The sequence below is a fragment of the Peromyscus eremicus genome, chromosome 6 (genome assembly GCF_949786415.1).
Source record: "Peromyscus eremicus chromosome 6, PerEre_H2_v1, whole genome shotgun sequence".
NCBI classification, from domain to species: Eukaryota; Metazoa; Chordata; class Mammalia; order Rodentia; family Cricetidae; genus Peromyscus; species Peromyscus eremicus.
This window is the reverse complement of record NC_081421.1, coordinates 123,547,201-123,565,096: the sequence shown is the minus strand read 5'-3', so window position 1 is coordinate 123,565,096 and position 17,896 is coordinate 123,547,201. Positions and strand designations below refer to the sequence as shown.

At 45.4% G+C, this 17,896-nt stretch overlaps 1 protein-coding gene across 2 annotated transcripts in view; it reads left to right on the top strand.

Moving 5' to 3' along the window:
* Nucleotides 1–17,581, top strand: part of St6galnac5 (ST6 N-acetylgalactosaminide alpha-2,6-sialyltransferase 5) — a 168,728-nt gene extending 151,147 nt beyond the window's left edge. Inside the window, exons 4-5 of one of the 2 annotated variants that reach the window (XM_059265052.1) lie at nt 1,950–2,057; nt 17,350–17,581. In XM_059265052.1, the coding sequence (XP_059121035.1) occupies nt 1,950–2,057; nt 17,350–17,581 (340 nt within the window). Of the gene's footprint in view, nt 1–1,949; nt 2,058–17,349 lie in introns of those variants that run through there. The other variant, XM_059265054.1, reaches the window with a different exon arrangement.
* The last annotated feature ends 315 nt before the right edge of the window (nt 17,582–17,896 follow it).

The window sequence follows — 17,896 nt, the reverse complement described above, 5'->3', positions numbered from 1 at the left end:
GACACAGCATGGATGAGAAGAATTTTCCCCCTCTTCCCTCTCCCTCTGGCTCCACTCCTTCCCACAGCCTTATGAAGGCAGATATCTCCCTGGTGAGAGGGAAGGGATATACTCATGCCTACAAAAGCTGGAAGCATCTGTTCTTTATAAATGCCATCCTAGCTTCTGATGCAGCTCCTGGATACCCAACGGCAGAGGGTTGGAGGGGCTTTCTTCGTGGGTACTAAACAGCACTGAAGGAATGCTGAGTTACTTTGTTCACTCACCCCAGCAGCCAGAAGAAAAGAGAGGGATCTCCGCATGTCAGCACACCCTGCTTGGACCCTTTTACAGACACTTTCTAATTTAGTTCTCAAATGGCCAGAGGACAGAGCACCCCATCCTGCTTTGTAGATAAGACACCAAGGCTCAGAGATCAGCAGCAACTGCCTCAGGTCATCCAGCTGCACATGAGAGAAACAGGAGACAGTAAAGTTCCCATTATCCTCATCTGTAGGGGCTGTAACAAGCTTGGGCAGGAAGCAGTAGAGTGCAGGAAAACATGGTCAAGGCTTAAGAACTGGAAATGGAAACTGTAAACCACCCACGTCTTAAGGCTTAAGAACTTGAAATTGAAACTGTAACCTACCCATGTCTGTCAGGCACTTTACAAGGCACACGCCTCCTTAAAAGTATTTTCCTATCCCTGCATGAAGGGACATAAAGCAAGCTGTTTAACAGTCTTCCTCTCAATATGCGGAGCTTTACAGCACATCTGGAAAGCCCTTTCTGCAGATCTGTTATTCCCCTCACATACAGCTGTGCGGCTGGGCAAAGTCAGACAGTCTGACCTTGGGGATAAGGTGTTTGGAGCTGGCTAATGAGGCATGCCAGGGCACTGCAAAAGGAAAGGCAGCAATCCCCAAAGAACTGAAATTAACCTCCACAGCAGTGTAGCATGGAGACCAGTGTGGCATTCTCAGGACTCAAATTAGACCTTGGTGCTGTGTCTCCACAGGTCTCCTTAGGCCGAGCATGTTGTTCAGCCTCCACACAGACATCTGAATAGACATGTTAATGAAGGGCAAAATGCACAGATTTATTTCCTTAAGCTTGTTGATTTGGGACTCAGACATTTTCAGAAGGCCCTGAGTGCCCTTAGGTAAAGTTAAAGTAGATGCTCTGTTAGATGTAAATGTACCCCTGGCTTTCTTCCTCTACCTTTCCCAAATGCATGTGCTCCTCCTAAGAAAAGACATTCAGTTAGGATGCTGGTGCACTTATTGTGCTTGGGGACAACCTCTTACAGATGGGTGGATGGGTGGACATATACATACATACATACTTGATAAATGGGTAGATGGGTGAATAGACAGGTGATAGATAACAAGTGATAGATAAATGATAGATGATAGACAGATGACAGAATGAAAGATAGATTGATGTTATATAGTAATAAATGATGGTGATAAATATTAATAGAAAATAGATAAACGTTAGTTAAACACTTACATAGATGATAGATAATTGGCTGGATGAACAGATAGAGAAATAGCAGGATCTTACATGTTAAACAATTTCTATTGTTCATTATCTAGCTTATTTAGCAGTGCAGGGAGAGTTCCTAGTCAAGTATTCTAACTAATAACAAATAGCCACATGGATATTGTCATCTTACAACTGAGTTATGACAGCACACACCTAAACATTCAAACAATGATCATATCTTTAATGATGTAGAAATCCCTCAAACATCAACATCAGTTATGGTTCTACTATACGAGATTTCAGTTTAGCAAAATTCCAGATGTTTATCCAATGGGAGAGAGGGAAAGTGTGTAAAGAGTATGTGCATGTGTGTGTGTGTGTGTGCATGTGTGTGTGTGTGTGTGTGTTAGGGTTGGGGTATCTTTTTATAGTCTTTTTATAGTCAGCCATACTCCAGAAGACTTCACTGTTGTTCCTTCCAGGAAGATCTCCAACACTTGGCTGAGCACTGGCTGGTTCACGATGACAATTGCACTAGAGCTCTGTGACAGGATCGATGTTTATGGCATGGTGCCCCCAGACTTCTGCAGGTAGGACTGATCTGCAAGCATTCTTCATTAGCAGTGCTGTGCAGGGCTTAGAAAGAATCTGATTCTGAACATCAAGCTCAAAAGACATCTAAGCGTCTTCTAGGGCAACGGATTAGCAAGTCCCAAGTTCTGGTTCTGGAAACTGCACTTAATTATGTGATATAAAATACTGAGAGTTTTTGTTTGTGCTCCTGGAGAATTAATCCATCTTATGCCCTTCACTTGTCCTCCACCAAAAGCAACGCGATAGTTGGCATAATATTAATGATGAACAGGCATTGAGAAATATGAGTTTCCTTCTCATTTGGAACAGACACAGTCATTTGTAAATGAATTCATGGGGGGCAGTTCCTTGGATGGAGAGGCTTGTTTCCTGACATTAAAATATCCCTTTGACTCTCTTTCTCTTACCACATTCTAGCCTTGGCTCACACTCCTAGAGCCAAAATCACAGGCAGGATTATTCGGATCTATCCCTTTCAGGGTGGTGTGCACACATCTCTGCTGCTTGATGCCTGAAGTCCCCTCCTGACCTGTGCCCAGGCAAAGTGTGCCCAGGCAAAGTGCACCCAAAAAGAAGCACCGAGCACTATTCAAGGGCTCGGGTTGTGGAAGGTAACCCACTTGAAAACACAGGTGTAGTGTGAGTGCTGAGGCTAAGAAATTCTGAAGGCCCTTTAATTTTCAGGAAAGCCCGTGACCTCCTCACGACTTCACCCATAACCTTGAAATGGTCAGACCCGTGCAGGAGTGATTGACATACATTAAGCAAATAGATGCTTGCCTATCCTTTCATGATCTCCAACCTAACAATGCCTCAAGGTCATGGGTCTTCAGGTAAAATTATCCTTTGACTATATTCAGCAAGAATGAGGAATAAGGAAAATGACTTGATCATGTCTGTTAGTCACCTCTCTGTTACTAGAGCATGCCACACACTGGGTTACTTATGAAGAATAAGAGTTTCTTCAACTCACGGTTCTAGAGGCTGGCCTGTTTGAGATGGAAGGGTTGTGATGGATGAAGGCCAGACCATGACGCAGTGTGAAGGTCGATCTCTGCCAAGTTGACCTAGGTGACTGAGGATATCTCTGAGTGTGTCTTTGAGGGTATTTTCCTGAGAGGATTAACTGAAGGGGCAGTACAGTCCCACAGGCTGCAGGTAGATAAAAAGAAGGCACCTGAGTCCGAGGGTTCCCTTCTCTCTGTTTCCTGACCCACAGACTGTGAGCTGTTCTTGTCTGTCACATCTTCCATGTCATGATGGCTGAACCTTCTGAATCCAGGAGCTGAAATCAATCTTTCCTCACTTAGGTTGTTTCAATCAGATGCTGTGGTCATGGTAATGCAAAACCAGATAGTAATCATTATAAGAGGGGCATAGACACGAGACAGAGAATGGCTTATGTAAAAGACCCACCTTTGAGACCACCCATGGATCCACAAATCCATTAATCTGTTCAGAAGGACAGAGCCCTTGTGACCAGACCCAGCCTTCTCTTAAATATCCTACCTGATCTTCCCTCCTGTTTTCTAGGAGAAGGCACAGGGTCTCCCTTTGTAGCCCAGACTGGTCTCAAACTCAACATACTCCTGCCTCAGCCTCCTGAGTGCTGGGATTATAGTTGTATACCCTCATGCCTTGCTGGCCTTCCCCCTAGACCCTCAGACATGACAATTAAATTTCAAGGTTGACTCCAGCAGGTGCATTCAAGCCACAGCATGTCTGTTACCACTGTGTCACATTCTTCTTATTAACACAGAGATCCGGCACAATAGGATTCCTTGTTGGTATATAAGAGTCTGTCACAGAAGAGAGGAAAAAGCATGAATAGAGAAACCTTCGGCACAAAGGCATCCCACACCAGGGCCATATTGCAAGGCCCAAGCCCAGCATGGGTGAGCCTAAAGCAACTTTGAGTTGAGTTATCTCCTTGTCCTCAAGAGGAGAAGCAGGTGTGTTGATAATAGAATCCGCCACAGGGTGTCATGGGTGGATTAAGTAAGCCAATGCATGCAAAGTGTTTGGAACGATGCCTTGTGAGGCATGCTAGATTTGGTCCTTATCCAGTTCCCGATCACTTACATCACCAGCATTGTTTCCCTGTTTAACAATTAAGGTGCAAGAAGTAGGTAGAATGGCAAAGCAAAGGGAGCTGCCCCCTCCAATCAACAGTCTAACAAAAGATACACAAGGTGCCACCATCAAAGCTGATATAATCATGTAATATTGCCATTAGGATGCCAGGAAGAAAAAGCATGAATAAATTGAAATGTTAATGGCTTCAAGTGTTCAAGAAAATATATCATTTATTATGGAAAACAAATTAAAGGCAAGTTAACATGTCATTTCTCTTATTCACAGCTAGTTCCTCATGACTTCATGTACAGTAGGATGGTGACAATCTAGGGAATGATACCAACAAGGAAATTAAGATAATGTCAACATGCCATGTGTGGCCTCCAGCTCTGACTTTGGCTCCTCAGCTGCTACTGAGAAGGAGCAGCAGTTACCTGTCAAGATGCTCTGAGCAGAAGGGTCCTGCCAAGGTTGTGTCTCAGACAGTGTCAGGTGGCACGGGGGGCAGGGGGGCAGGCTTGGGCACTCCTGGGAGCATCTTCTCTTAGCCATAGCTGTTCAGGGAAGGGTAGGAAGGTGTGTCTATAGACTTACCATTGCTGTGGTAAAATATCCAATGACAGCAACCTCAACAAGGAAGAGACGATTTCAGCTCACAGTTTGGAGGTACAGTGCATGCTGGCAGGGGTCGAGGAGACAGGCGCCTGAGGCATCTGGTCGCATTGTACCCACCGGAAGTAGAGATGGGTACAGGTGCTCAGCTCGTTCTCATCATTTTTCAGTTCAAGGACCAAGTCATAGGATGACACCATCCACATTAGGGTGTGTCTTCCCATCTCAATGAACCAATCCCAAAACTCTCTCACAGATATACCAAGAAGTCTATCTGCTAGCTTAGTCTAGATCCTGTCAAGTTAATCATCAATATTAACCACCACAGACGAGAAGACAAAGAGAGACACATACTCATACCTATACCCACTTTTTATTTTCAAGATATGCTGATGAGTGACAAGGACCCAGTTCCCAACTATGTGACCTTGAGCCTGGCTTCCCTTCTGAGAAAATAAAAATAAAAACAAGCTGGCTATGGGGAGTATGAAGAGATAGTGGGTACAGTGCCCTGCATACAGCGCTCAAGAAAGACTATTGTATATGATTAATCTTACTGATAAGATTATAATGTAAGATATACAAGTAGTTAATGTTCTCCCAAGCATTATTTCGCAGTTATTTTGAAAGATGTCAAGATTTTTGGCAGAAGATTTAAAGAATAGGACTCACCTCTGTCATCTGAGATTCTCACCAGCCTAACGCACATCAGACTAACAATGAGCACGGTGACGTCACTCACCACGTGGCTATTAAATGGCATTTTTGACAGTCCTCGTCTAAGTATCAAATGACCTTTGAAAATAATATCTCCCTCAGAGAATGAAAAACCAACTTACAAGTCTGTCTTTCTCTAACTGGACCATTCTACCTTTGGCTTCATGTTGAAAGTAGCTGAGGAGTAGTAGGGACCCCAACACCACACACACCCCCTAAGCTGTAGGAGGTAAGATGGGTTATATCACAAGGGTAGTAATGGCTTGGCCTGGTTCGTGTGGTGATGGCCCCTGGGTTGGTTGAATGCCCCAGAAGGTGACCTCTATATGGTCAGTCTTGTGTGTTTGGTTCTGTGTTTAGAGTCGCAGGGTACCAGGCAGTGGATATTCACTCTCCATCATACAGCAGGTGCTTTTTAAATATTGGGGAGGTGACTCTGTCCCCCACTCTCTCTTTAGTGGTCTAGGAAGTTTCCTGTGGGTAAAACAAGCCATGTCTGCCTGTAAGAGAGTTGTGGCCTTAAGAAAGTTATTTGACTTTCACTGGTCCTTGGTCACCTTGGTCAGGCTACTCGGTGACCATATCTCAGAAGTTTCAGCTCTCTGGTCTATAAAATGCTAGGGGCATCAGCAGTGGTCTTGAGATTTTATGATGAGTCCACTAGTAATTGGGAGCTCAGCACCGCCTTGAGGTTACAGGAGGGAAATACTCCCTAGTCTGGAAACGGGGGACCCATGGGCACACTCTGTAAAGGTGCCCCAAGGCACAATAGTGCTCAGTTGCAGAGGGCGCTGGGTCCTGGGAAGGAAGGACAGAAATGATCTTCAGTATGAGCTGGGTCTCTTTTCTGCCCCAGTGGCAGTTGCACATGAAAGGCTGCCAGCTACATGGGGACTGTCACAAGGCTACCTTCAGAGAACTAACCATTCTCTGGCTTCTCGGGGTTTCCCCAATTCTCACCATGGCAACAGACCTCAGCCACTGATCTATTTTACAAATTAACTGCTTTAGATGAAGATACAATTGGTATCTTCAAGAGAAGCCATCCATGAACCTAGGCACAGAGACTTCTGTTCATTTCACTAGCCCATGTGGGGTGCTGGGGAAGACGAATGAGACAGGGTCTGACCTCAGGGCCTGAATCCCACTTGATCAGAGTTTAGTCACAATGGTCAGAAGGTTACGCGAGTGGTACCTGTGGAGAAAATGCTCATCTGCCTGTCAGGGCATCCGACCCCCGGACGTTTTCTGAAATACCCATCCTTAGTTTTTCAAGTGAACTTGGAGGAGTCTTTGCATGCCTGGGGTAAGGACCTCCCTCCTCACTCGACCAAAGGACACCCCTCCCAGACCTATATAAATGGGCTCTTGTGTAAGATTCCTCTGCAACCGGAGATCCCCTGGCAGATAAGAAGTCCGATAGCCTCTCTGGTCTGAGATAGGATCCTGCTGCTTTCTAGTCTGAACACAATGTCCACGAGCTTCGTGGGACACTGTAATTGTCACTTCCTTATCACCAGAAAAATGGAGGGACAGAGGCAAAGGCTTGCACTGACTGTCAGAGTTAGACCAGAGCCTGACTGCAGCGACCCTGACTGGATCAGCAGCCTTCTGCGTGGTGTCAGAGGGGAATGTGGGGCTGGCGGTGGGCTGAATTCTTTGAGAGGCAAGCGGTTGAGGAATCCATGAATCCCGAGCTGCAGTGTGAAGTGTAGGGTGGTGTAGGAAGCCCTCTTCCACCGGCCTTCCTGGAGGTCTGGCTGTCTCCACCCCATGAACCTCACTTACCTTAAGTAGTCATTCAGTAACAAGAAAATTCCTAGGAGGCCCTAAAAATACTGAGTAAATAGGCCTTTTGGGAAGAAGATTAGTCTCATGTTCATATTCAAAAACCACTAAGGGAAGTGGTGGATGTAGAAATGGCCATGGTGGCAGATAAGAAGAATATGCAAGACCTGGGGACTTAACTCCTGGCTGAAAGCCATGGGAGCAACAAGCAGCTCCTCCTGATGGAGACTCATGGCCATTGCCTCACACTGCTCTTACCAACCCTGGTTGTTTTCCTCCTCAGCTATCCCTGAGATGGTAGATCTCACCACAGTCTTGACCCTTGTCGTTTGGCACAGCTCACGGGCTTCCCAGAGCTTGTAAAACAGAGTCCATACTCTCTAGCTTAGTCCGGCCGCCACCTTTTGCACACTATTCTGGTCCTGTCTTCTCCACCCACACAAATTTATTTCAGCCATGCAGAAAATCTTGTCAGAGAGCTGAACCTACAGACATCCCCCACCCCCTGCCCTCAGCATGGAGTTCCATTTTTTCCTTCCTTCGCTTACCTGGAAACTGCTGGCCCTCTCCTAAGTAATGGCTTCTATTTCCTGTGCACACATTCCAAGCCAGCCCTGAGCTTAGAATAAACACATGGATTAATTCATCAACTCTTGTGATAATCTGAAGTGTAATGCTGGTTCCAATATTTTACTAATGAGGCCACAGACCTGAAACAACTGGCCAGTCAAAGTCTTAGAGCTGATAAGGGACAGAGGCAGGATTTGAACAGAGATCTGCAGACCTGAAGAACACGCTTTGTTAACCCTTCACCTTCCTGTTTAGCCCTCATAGCTCAAATTCCACTCGTGCATGAGTCAGCCCTGCAGGCTCACTGGCCTTACTGCACCTCCACTCTGCCCACCTCACCAATGGCTTCTCTAGCTCCTTCATTTACCCATCCATTCATTAAGAGGAGGCAGTGATGTCTCGGTCCCCATTTTTATCTTTAGATCTTGCCAGCATGTCCAGAACATGGTGTATATTCAGTATAATCAGTTCCTTGACAAACCAAAAGACTCTCCCTTGGCAGTTTAAGAATTTGATTTGGAGGCTAAGAGATGGCTCAGTGGTGAGGAATGCATACTGTTCTTTCAGAGGATCTGAGTTTGGTTCCCAGGACCCACAGCAGGTGGCCTCCAACCTCCTGTAACTCCAGCTCTAGGTTTCTGACATCTGGGCCTCCACAGGCACCATCACACATGACACATACATTCAGACACACATACATTAAAAATCAATCTAGAGAAAAAAGAATTTGATTCAAAACATTAATTGCAAGTCAAATAAAAGGACATGATGAATGGAAGGCGTAATTAGCAAATGGTAACTTCATATTTTGTCAGTTGAGGCTAGTATTGGATCCCTAGAGAGGGGCTTGCATGCCAGCCTCCACCAATCCTCCTTTACCAGACTTCATATCCATCGGTGTTCAGAAAGCTGGAGAGAATTAATGGTGTGCTGCCCCCGTGACAGCATCAAAATGTATTATTCTGTATATGGTAGCCCCTTAAATCATGCTGTCTCCAGATAGGGAGCCTAATCCATCCCTTGAATGGACTATAAATTGCAGGAAAGCTCTGTTATCATTGCTTTCTAAACTAAGTTATGGTGAGTATTTTTAATATCATTTCCTTTGTAAATTATTTGCGATAATAATGGACCAAGCATTTAAATTCTACCTAATAACCTTATTTCCGGTCATACTTAGCACATTACCAAGTTTACAATTCTCTGCTAACCATCATTTCTTATTAATTAGTGGAGTAATGATTCAGAGTGATCACTGTCATGGAACTAAATTAATATCTCATCCATAATGTGAAGGACATCTCAAAGGTATCATGAATACCAGAGAGTTGATTCTGCTAGAATTATTAGCTAGTGAGCATTAATAAAGCTGCCAGCAGAAGCGGCAGGGACAGTTCCTACTTGGCAATGGTCCCCTGAGCAGAATCGGACACTTAGGGTGAGCAGGTACAGAATGGCGGTGCCACCTGTGTGGCTCACATTTAGTGAAGCATGACACTGCAGTGCACTTCTTCCTGGCGGCTCACCACTTCCTCCAGCTTTGCCACAGCATGGCTAACGCGTACCTGAGACTGACGGCCTCCATGAGCTGCTGTCTCCCAGGGTGGATCTCTCTGAAACATCATGGTGCCACCTAGGAGTCAGGATGGGGGCTCAGGAGAGCACTGTGGCTTGCTCTCCTGTGAAGGATAAACAGCTGGGGTTGGGTGCTCCGTGCTCCCCAGATGTGGTGGTAAGCCACAGGCTTCCAAGGTGACCAGCTAATTTCTTGCTGAAGAGGCTACTCAGTAGGAAATCCAGGTGGCTCATGAGTCCCACGGGCAGAGGCAGGGCTGGTTTGTGACAGTGGTTTTTCTCTAAAGGGCTCTGGTGTGGGCCAAGTGCAGAGTAATCCAGGCACACAGCCACTGTTCATTCCACTCTGCTCTCCAAGCATTTCCTGAGTTTCAGACACTCTGGGTACTATGCCAAACACAGAAGTGTGTCTAGAAAGTTCCCGGGCTCTAGGGAATAGGGAAATGTGTTTTCAGGCTAGTTTTGAGGAAGCAGACCATTGTGAAGCAGTATTAGACAAGAAGTATGGCCTAGTGATGATAATTCAGGCCGAGTTCCTGCGACTTTCTTCAGCCTTTCTGGTCATCTCTGCCCTGAGGTAAGGCTGTTTCTTTCCTCTGGGCTGAAGGCTCTATGGTCTACTTTACAGGAAGGTCAAGAATTCTCTAAAGGTCCCTTCATGGGGCGAGGGCAGGGAAAAAAAGACTTTGCATCTGTTGTCTCTTCAACGTGAAGACATCATATTTTGAGGTGGAATGTTCTGAACCCTTGAATTGAAGTATCCCTTCCCTGCATTTCCATAATATAATACCCCCATGACTATTCAGATTACCTGCGAAGTATTTTTAGAAAATGGAACATTGCAAACTCCTGATGACATTTATATTGGTGAACAGAACGTGCATGAACCTGTCACCTGCTTAACACTCAGACAAAGCACACAGAGTGAACACCACTCAGAAGGTCCTTCAGAGAGGTCCTTGGAAGAATGTAACAGGAAGCAAGCTGTCTCTTACTGCCTGTGGCTGGGGCAGGCAGAAACATGGGGACCATTAATACAGAGACTTCACCTGGGAGGCCCAAGTTTAGCCAAGATATAAACATCCCTTAAGAGCAGTGTGTCCTCAGTGAGCTGATGGTGGTCCCCATCTTGGCTCTGAAACTTCTTTAGTTTTTCTATGCCTAAGTTTAGCATGTTCCTTACAGGGCCATTGGGAAGATTAAATGTGTTAGTATATGGAGAGTGCTGAGGCCTCTGGACTGATATGGTCAAGTCTGGCAACTTGGGTGGTCCCTGAGCAGATGTTGTGCCTAAATCCAGGCACTGAGCTCTACCTGGGGGACACACACTAATCTGTACAGTGGAAGCTTCATGATTACCTGAGAGGGCTGATGGAGATGGAAACAGAGCATGTAAGTTAAGACCTGAGGTACTTGCAATGTCAATACTGGCTGAGGTGTCCCCTTGGGCTGGGCTGGGTACCTCAGCCAGTGTCCCCTTGGGATAGGGTGGATACCTCAGCCAGTATCCCCTTGAGTTGGGGTGGATACCTCAGCCAGTATCCCCTTGGGCTGGGGTGGATGGATCAGCCAGTGTCCCCTGGAGCTGGGCTGGGTACCTCAGCCAGTGTCCCCTGGGGCTGGGATGGATACCTCAGCCATGTCCCCTGGGGCTGGGATGGATACCTCAGCCATGTCCCCTGGGGCTGGGGTGGATGGCTCAGCCAGTAAGTACTTACTTGTAATCATGAGGACCAGAGTTGGCGTCTCAGAACCCATGGGGGAAATAGATGTGCTGACACAAGCTTGCAATTCCAGGACTGAAGAGCAGAGACAGTAGATGTCTAGGGCTTCCTGACCATCCAGCCTCACTGGCTCGGTGTGCTCCAGGCCAATGAGAGACTGCATCTCAAAAAAATAAAGTGGAAAGCACCCGAAGAACAACAGCTTAGTTTGTCCTCTGTCCTCCACAAACATGGCAGCACTTGTGTGAACATGTAACATACACACATGGACACAAACACACACACACACACACACACACACACACACGGACACGGACACGGACACGGACATGGACACACACAGATGTGGTTGATATTTTGTGCACCCCAATAAATTTATCTGGGGTCAGAGAACAGAACAGCCACTAAATATACATAGAAGCCAGAAAATAGTGGCACATATGCCTTTAATCCCAGCACTTGAAATCTCATGTCTTGCTTGGAAAAGACACACACCTTTAATCTCAGGAAGTGATGGCAGGAAGCAGAAAGGAATATAAGCTGTGAGGACCAGGAACTAGGTCTGTTAAGCTTTTAGGATTTTAGCAGCAGTTCAGCTGAGATTCATTCTGGATGAGGACACAGAGGCTTCCAGTCTGAGGAAACAGGATTGGCTGAGAAATTGGTGAGGTGAGGTAGCTGTGGCTTGTTCTGATTCTCTGATCTTTCAGCATTCACCCTAATACCTGGCTCCAGGTTTGTTTTCATTAATAAGACCATTTAAGATTCGTGTTACACAGACACACACACACACACACACACACACACACACACACACACACACACACACCTTCTCTACCCTGCCTGTATGGGTAGAATAGAAAAGAATATCCTAAGGCATTTGTTTTGTTTGTTTTGAAATACATATAAAAATAAAATATACAGCCTTTATATGTGTTTAAAATAATTTTAGATTCACATAAAAGCTGCTAAAGTAGTGCATAAAGAGTCTATTTGCCCTTCCTCTGACTATTTTGTGCTGAGATTTTGCATAACTGTGGTCTGATTACCAAAACTGAGACATTAACATCAGTGTGCTACTCAATTAAATTCCAGACTTCAGTGAAACCTTATGTGGCTCTGCTAATAGCCCTTATCTCCTCCAAGCCCTCTTTCAGGATATCAGCACCTTCCCCAGCCAGCGTCAGTCCCTGCAGACCTCTCCTATCTTCCATGACCTTGTCACCTCTGAAGAGTACTGGTCAGTGCTCAGGCACTAGAATTCCCCATGCATCTGATTTATCTGATATTTCCCTGTAATTAGCCTGTTATTCATTCCTGGGGAGGGGACCACAGATGTGATGAGCATCTCCTACCAAACTGTACATGGCGGTACTATAGTTTATTACTAGTGATGCTAAGGCAGGATCTTTGGGGACATAAGAAGGGAGAAATGTCATCTGCCTGGGAATCTGGTTGAAGGTCTGAGTCTTTGCCAGCATCATGGAGCCATCTCATGTGTCTCATCAGGAGAGAAAGGAAAGAAAGGGCTTCTTAAGGGCCTTTTGGGAGACAACTTGAGAGCCACTAAAATGGTACAAATGGCTCATTCTGGGATAATTAATTGCTTATCTCCCTTGAGGAGCCTGTATCCATGCTTGGGTATGTCTGACTTTCCTGCGCTCTCTTCAGAGCACACACCTCTACTTGAGCATGTGTTACTCTCTTCTGAGTGCCTCTCCTTCCTTTAATCCTCATACTTAAGCCTGCATTAAAATATCATTAATAATATCACCAACTTTGCTTCACTAAACTGATGGGTCCTAGAGTTCCTTCAGCACCACAGTCACAAATCCTAATTTGGCTGGAGCTGAGGTCCCTTTAAGTTACCAAGGAAACGCCTCAAACTAGAGAGGGTGGAATGTGAACATGTGTCTCTGTCCTCTAGCTGCTGATAATCATTTGATTGGCAGAATTCCTGCTGAATTTACTCATTGTACAGTGACTATTTTTCACAAGGTCATTAACACATATCTTGAGGGAGATACATTAAGACCATGCAGATAACATATTTCTCCCATCTCTTCCCTACCAATGGTTGGTTGGCACACTTTGTTTTCAATAATTACTACACTGTCCTAGGAGTAATTTTGAATCTCCTCTTTTTTTCTATATTTATTAATTGGAATTCTTTTGAAATGGTAGGCTACTTCTCCATTTGTTAACTATCTATTCAGTTCTTTATTGCAATCCTCATGGGGCTGTAGATATTTATTTTGCCTCATGAGTTAGATTATCCAATATTGCTGATATTTATTTTGATGTACAACCTTAAAGACACTTCAAAAACCACTTGTGCTGGGACCTCTCTGTATGACTTAAACCAGAATCCATGGCAGCAGCATGCTGGTGGTGATAGTTCCTTAAAGCTTCCATATGTATTACATGCTAATTCCTTCACCCTCCTCATCTGCTCTCTCTAAAAAGAAAGAGCAAACCAGCCCTCCTTTGGTTGAGACTGTGGAACTTGACTTTAGGAAGTTAAGACAGGCAGGGGAACTTACTCTGGGCCAATCTGCGCCAGCCCAGCCCCAGACATGAAGTCCAGTGCCAAATCCCTTTGAACACATCTTTGGCATATGGAAATTCACAGACATTGATGGTTTTCATGGGATGAGGAATATGAAGAGGGAAAGACATGTTGGAGATGCAAAAAAAGGGCTTATGACCTGAAGCAAAGGAAGACTTTCTGAATGGAAAAGTGGATTGCAGCTGAGGGCAGATTCCCACCCTAGAGGGCAGTTCCTACCCTGTCTCAGCTCTGCATTCCCAAGCCCAGCAAAGGGCTTTTCAATTCTTTGGACTAAGCGTTAAAAGCTGAAAATAACTTTCACTTCCATGAATGGCCACTTGGACACCTCTGAAACCCTGGTACCCAAATACATAAATCTAATCTTCCTGTAGGTGATCAATATGGAACCCAATAAGCTTTCACTCAAGAGATGGCCCTTTTGGATAAGGAAATTGATCTCTAGCATCCTTTAGCTGACTTCCAATTACCCTCTATTCCTAGATGCTGCATCAATCACATGATATTTTTAGAAAGCTAATTGTTTCTTTAGTAGATTGATGCCAATAAGATGCCTAAAACCTGGGTGAATCACATTGAAAAGCCAAATTGATATGAAAGGAAAGATAACCCCTGTAATAGCATGGCAGATGAGTTTGGCAGCCTTCCCCAGTCATGCTATATGAACCTGCAGAGAAGGATTTCACCCACAGAGATGGATTTTACATGCATATGCCTTGTTTTTTTGCTTGTTTGTTTGAGTCTTGATTTTTTTACGCATTGCTGTTGTTTTATATTTGCTTTAGAGAAGGTCCCACTCTATGACCCAGGCCAGCCTGGAACTCACAGCGATCCTCTTGCCTCAGCCTCTTACATGCTCTGACGACAGGCAGGGTTCACCGTGAAGCTCCTCTGCCCCTTCTTGTTTGTTGTTTATAAGTAGTGGCCAGTTCTGACCTGAATTTTCTCCAAAATGAGTCTGCTGTACTGGAAATGCTTTCTACTGAACTTTACGGTATTCCGAGTCTAGGGTAGGCAGTCAGTGAAATCTGCAGTGACTGACTGGGCAGGGGAACAGTCCCTGATCCAAGACAGGCTTAAATTAGAGATGCAGAGGGTTAACCCAGCATAGCACCTGGGCTGGCATGACGGAAATAAATCTCTCTTCCTGGAACAACTTTAACCTAAGAGGAGATGCTGCCCAGAGGTTTACTGTTGTCAGAGCCACAGACTTGACACCTCTCCTGATAAAAGACTTCGATCTCTGACCCCAGGAAGGCTGCTACTCTAAAACTCGTCTGAGTATTGATCGCCTTCAAAGGCAAAGAGTAGGAGCGTAGCTAGCAGGAGGAGCATCTTGGGGATAGCTCCTGTCTCAGAGGAGGGCCTTCAGACATCGGGTTTTGAAAGGCCACTGCAAGAGTCTTACTCAACAGCCTGCTCCTTTCCCTAGCAGGAGTGTCCGACCTTGTGACCTCATGACATGCTGTTATGGTCTACACACATGTCAGGCTGCGTTCCCAGCTATCTTGAGGCACACATGGCAGCAGACTGGACATGCCTAGTGGCTCAAAACAGCAAAGATTGTCTGGTAGGAGTCTTGATGAAGCTGTCCACTGGTCAAGCTCAGAGGAAGTGGGAGCACTATTCTATAATGGATAATAGTCTAAAACCAGAGCACAGAGCACATTTGTCTCTTTATAACAAGTCTACCACACACACACACACACACATACACACACACACACACACACACACACACACATACATACATACATATGTCAGAACTGGATCTACTACCTTGAAGAAATTGATCAAGTATTCTTATCTGAGGCAGAGATGGGGGATATAATGAAAACATACTAGGACTGTCAGTCTCTCCTGAAGGGATGGAGGAGGGGAGTTGAGAATTTCTGGACCAAGGGACACTAGACAAGGGACATATGGTCCACCTACAACAATGGCACTAAAACAGAGTCTGCCTGCTGGCTGTCTTCTTTTTTACCCCATGAAATCAGACTTAGAACCATTAGAGGAGAAAATGTCTGTAGTAGTGTGGCATTCAGCTGCTCACTCCATCCAAGGACAGAAATTCAAACATTGTTTATTACTTCCATACTAGGCAGAGTCCCAGAAATGAGATAAATCCCTGTCCTCACAGCAGACAATAAATAGGTAAACAACAGCAGTTCCGAGGAGATTAATACGCTAAGGAAACCAATGGGTGGAGTGAAGGGGATGGAAGGTGAGGTACTCCAAGAGTGTCTTAGTCACCGTCCTTTGCTGTGTTGAAACACCATGACCAAGGCAGCTTATAACAGAAAGCATTTAATTGAGGGTTTGCTTACAGTTTGGGGGTTAGTCCATGCATGACCATCATGGCAGGGAGTGGCAATAGGCAGGTAGACATAGTGCTGGAGCAATAGCTGAGAGCTTATATCCTGATCCACAAACAGGAGGCAGAGAGAGTGAGACTGGGCTGGGTGTGAGCTTTTGAAACCTTACCCCAGGCCCCACCCCCAGTGGCACACTCTCTCCAACAAGGCCATACCTCCTAATTCTGAACAGTCCACCAACTGGGAATCAAACATTCAAATATCTGAGCCCATGGGGGCATTCTCAGTCAAACCGTCACAAGGAGGATGCATTTGATTTCCAACAGAGAGAAGGACGAACTCATGAGGAAGATTCCAGACAGGTGGTCATCCTCAAGTGCAAAGACTCTGAGGCAGGGGAAAGGTTGGTTGTAAATGGAGGTGGAGCTTTTCTGTCCCATCCATGTGTTCTCAAATTCCCAGCAGCCACTTCCCAAATCACCACACAGAGGCCTATATTAATTACAAAATGTTTGGCTGTTAGCTCAGGTATATTATTAACTAGCTCTTACATTTAAATTAACCTATTTCTATTAATCTGTGTATTGCCACATGGCCGTGGCTTTACCTGTCCTCTGGCATCTTGCTTCTTGGGAGTCTCTCCCAACTCCACCCTTCTTCATCCCAGTCCTCAGTCTGATTGTCCCACCTAACTTCCTGCCTGGCTACTGGCTAATTAGTGCTTATTAAACCAATTCGAGTGACAAATCTTTACAGTGTACAAGAGGATTATTCTACAGCAGTTGGTACAGCTGACAGTCAGAAAGTTCAGTGTGCCTGAAGTAGAGTGAGCAAGGTTGGAGCGGCTTAGGGAATGACTCCAGAGGGGAGCCAAGTCAGGCACTGTCCTTTAAATCATGCCTCACTGGGAAGACCTGTGGAAACAGAGTGCTGCAGTGGGGAGGCAAACAGACTGGTTTGTTTTTGTTTCCAACGTTCTCAGGCTTTGGAGAGTTTAGTAACAAGTGTGGCAACTAGAAGCACTAGAATAACTGATGCACACGCACATAGTGCCAATCGCCTGTGGCCTATGCATCCAACAGCACATTTCTAAGCTCTCTGATGCTGCACTTGTTTCACAACCTCAAAACCCTCTTTGTTTTCTTACTGCTTCAGCACCAAAAAAAAAATCTGCTGAAGTTCATCTGATGAGAAAATATGATTTGTGTCTTTCAGCTTATAAGAATAACATCCTTCTTGAATTGGTCAATGAAAAAGCACATTTTATGTTGTGTATGGTTTGAGTTTTTTGTTTTGTTTTGCTCTGTTCTGCTTTAACAGTTATCTCACTTTCCTCCCACAGGGATCCTAAGCACCCTTCAGTACCTTATCATTACTACGAGCCTTCTGGACCCGATGAATGTACAATGTACCTCTCGCATGAGCGAGGAAGAAAGGGTAGTCACCACCGTTTCATCACAGAGAAGCGGGTGTTTAAGAACTGGGCACGGACATTCAACATTCACTTTTTTCAACCAGACTGGAAACCAGAATCACCCCCTGTGAATCATGCTGAGGATAAGCCTGTGTTCTGAGGGGTGCACATGCCAGAGAATAAGGTGTGGTGTCCACACCATCAGCCACGAGAGGAAGGACTTGAACTCCAGGCAGGGAATGGAAACTGGACAGTGGTGCCCTTCAGCACCATGGACAGAACCCCACAGCCTGAGACCATTTCAGAGTGAACACATCCTAACGAGTATTGTCTCTTTGAAAAGGAAACTGAACCCTCGCTTCAGTGACACTGCCATGGCTAGGAACACTCCAGGGTGGAAGTATTGCCTTCGAAACCGAAACAGGAGCAGCCCAACACTTTTAATTGAATTTCTTTACAGGCATCCATGTCGAAA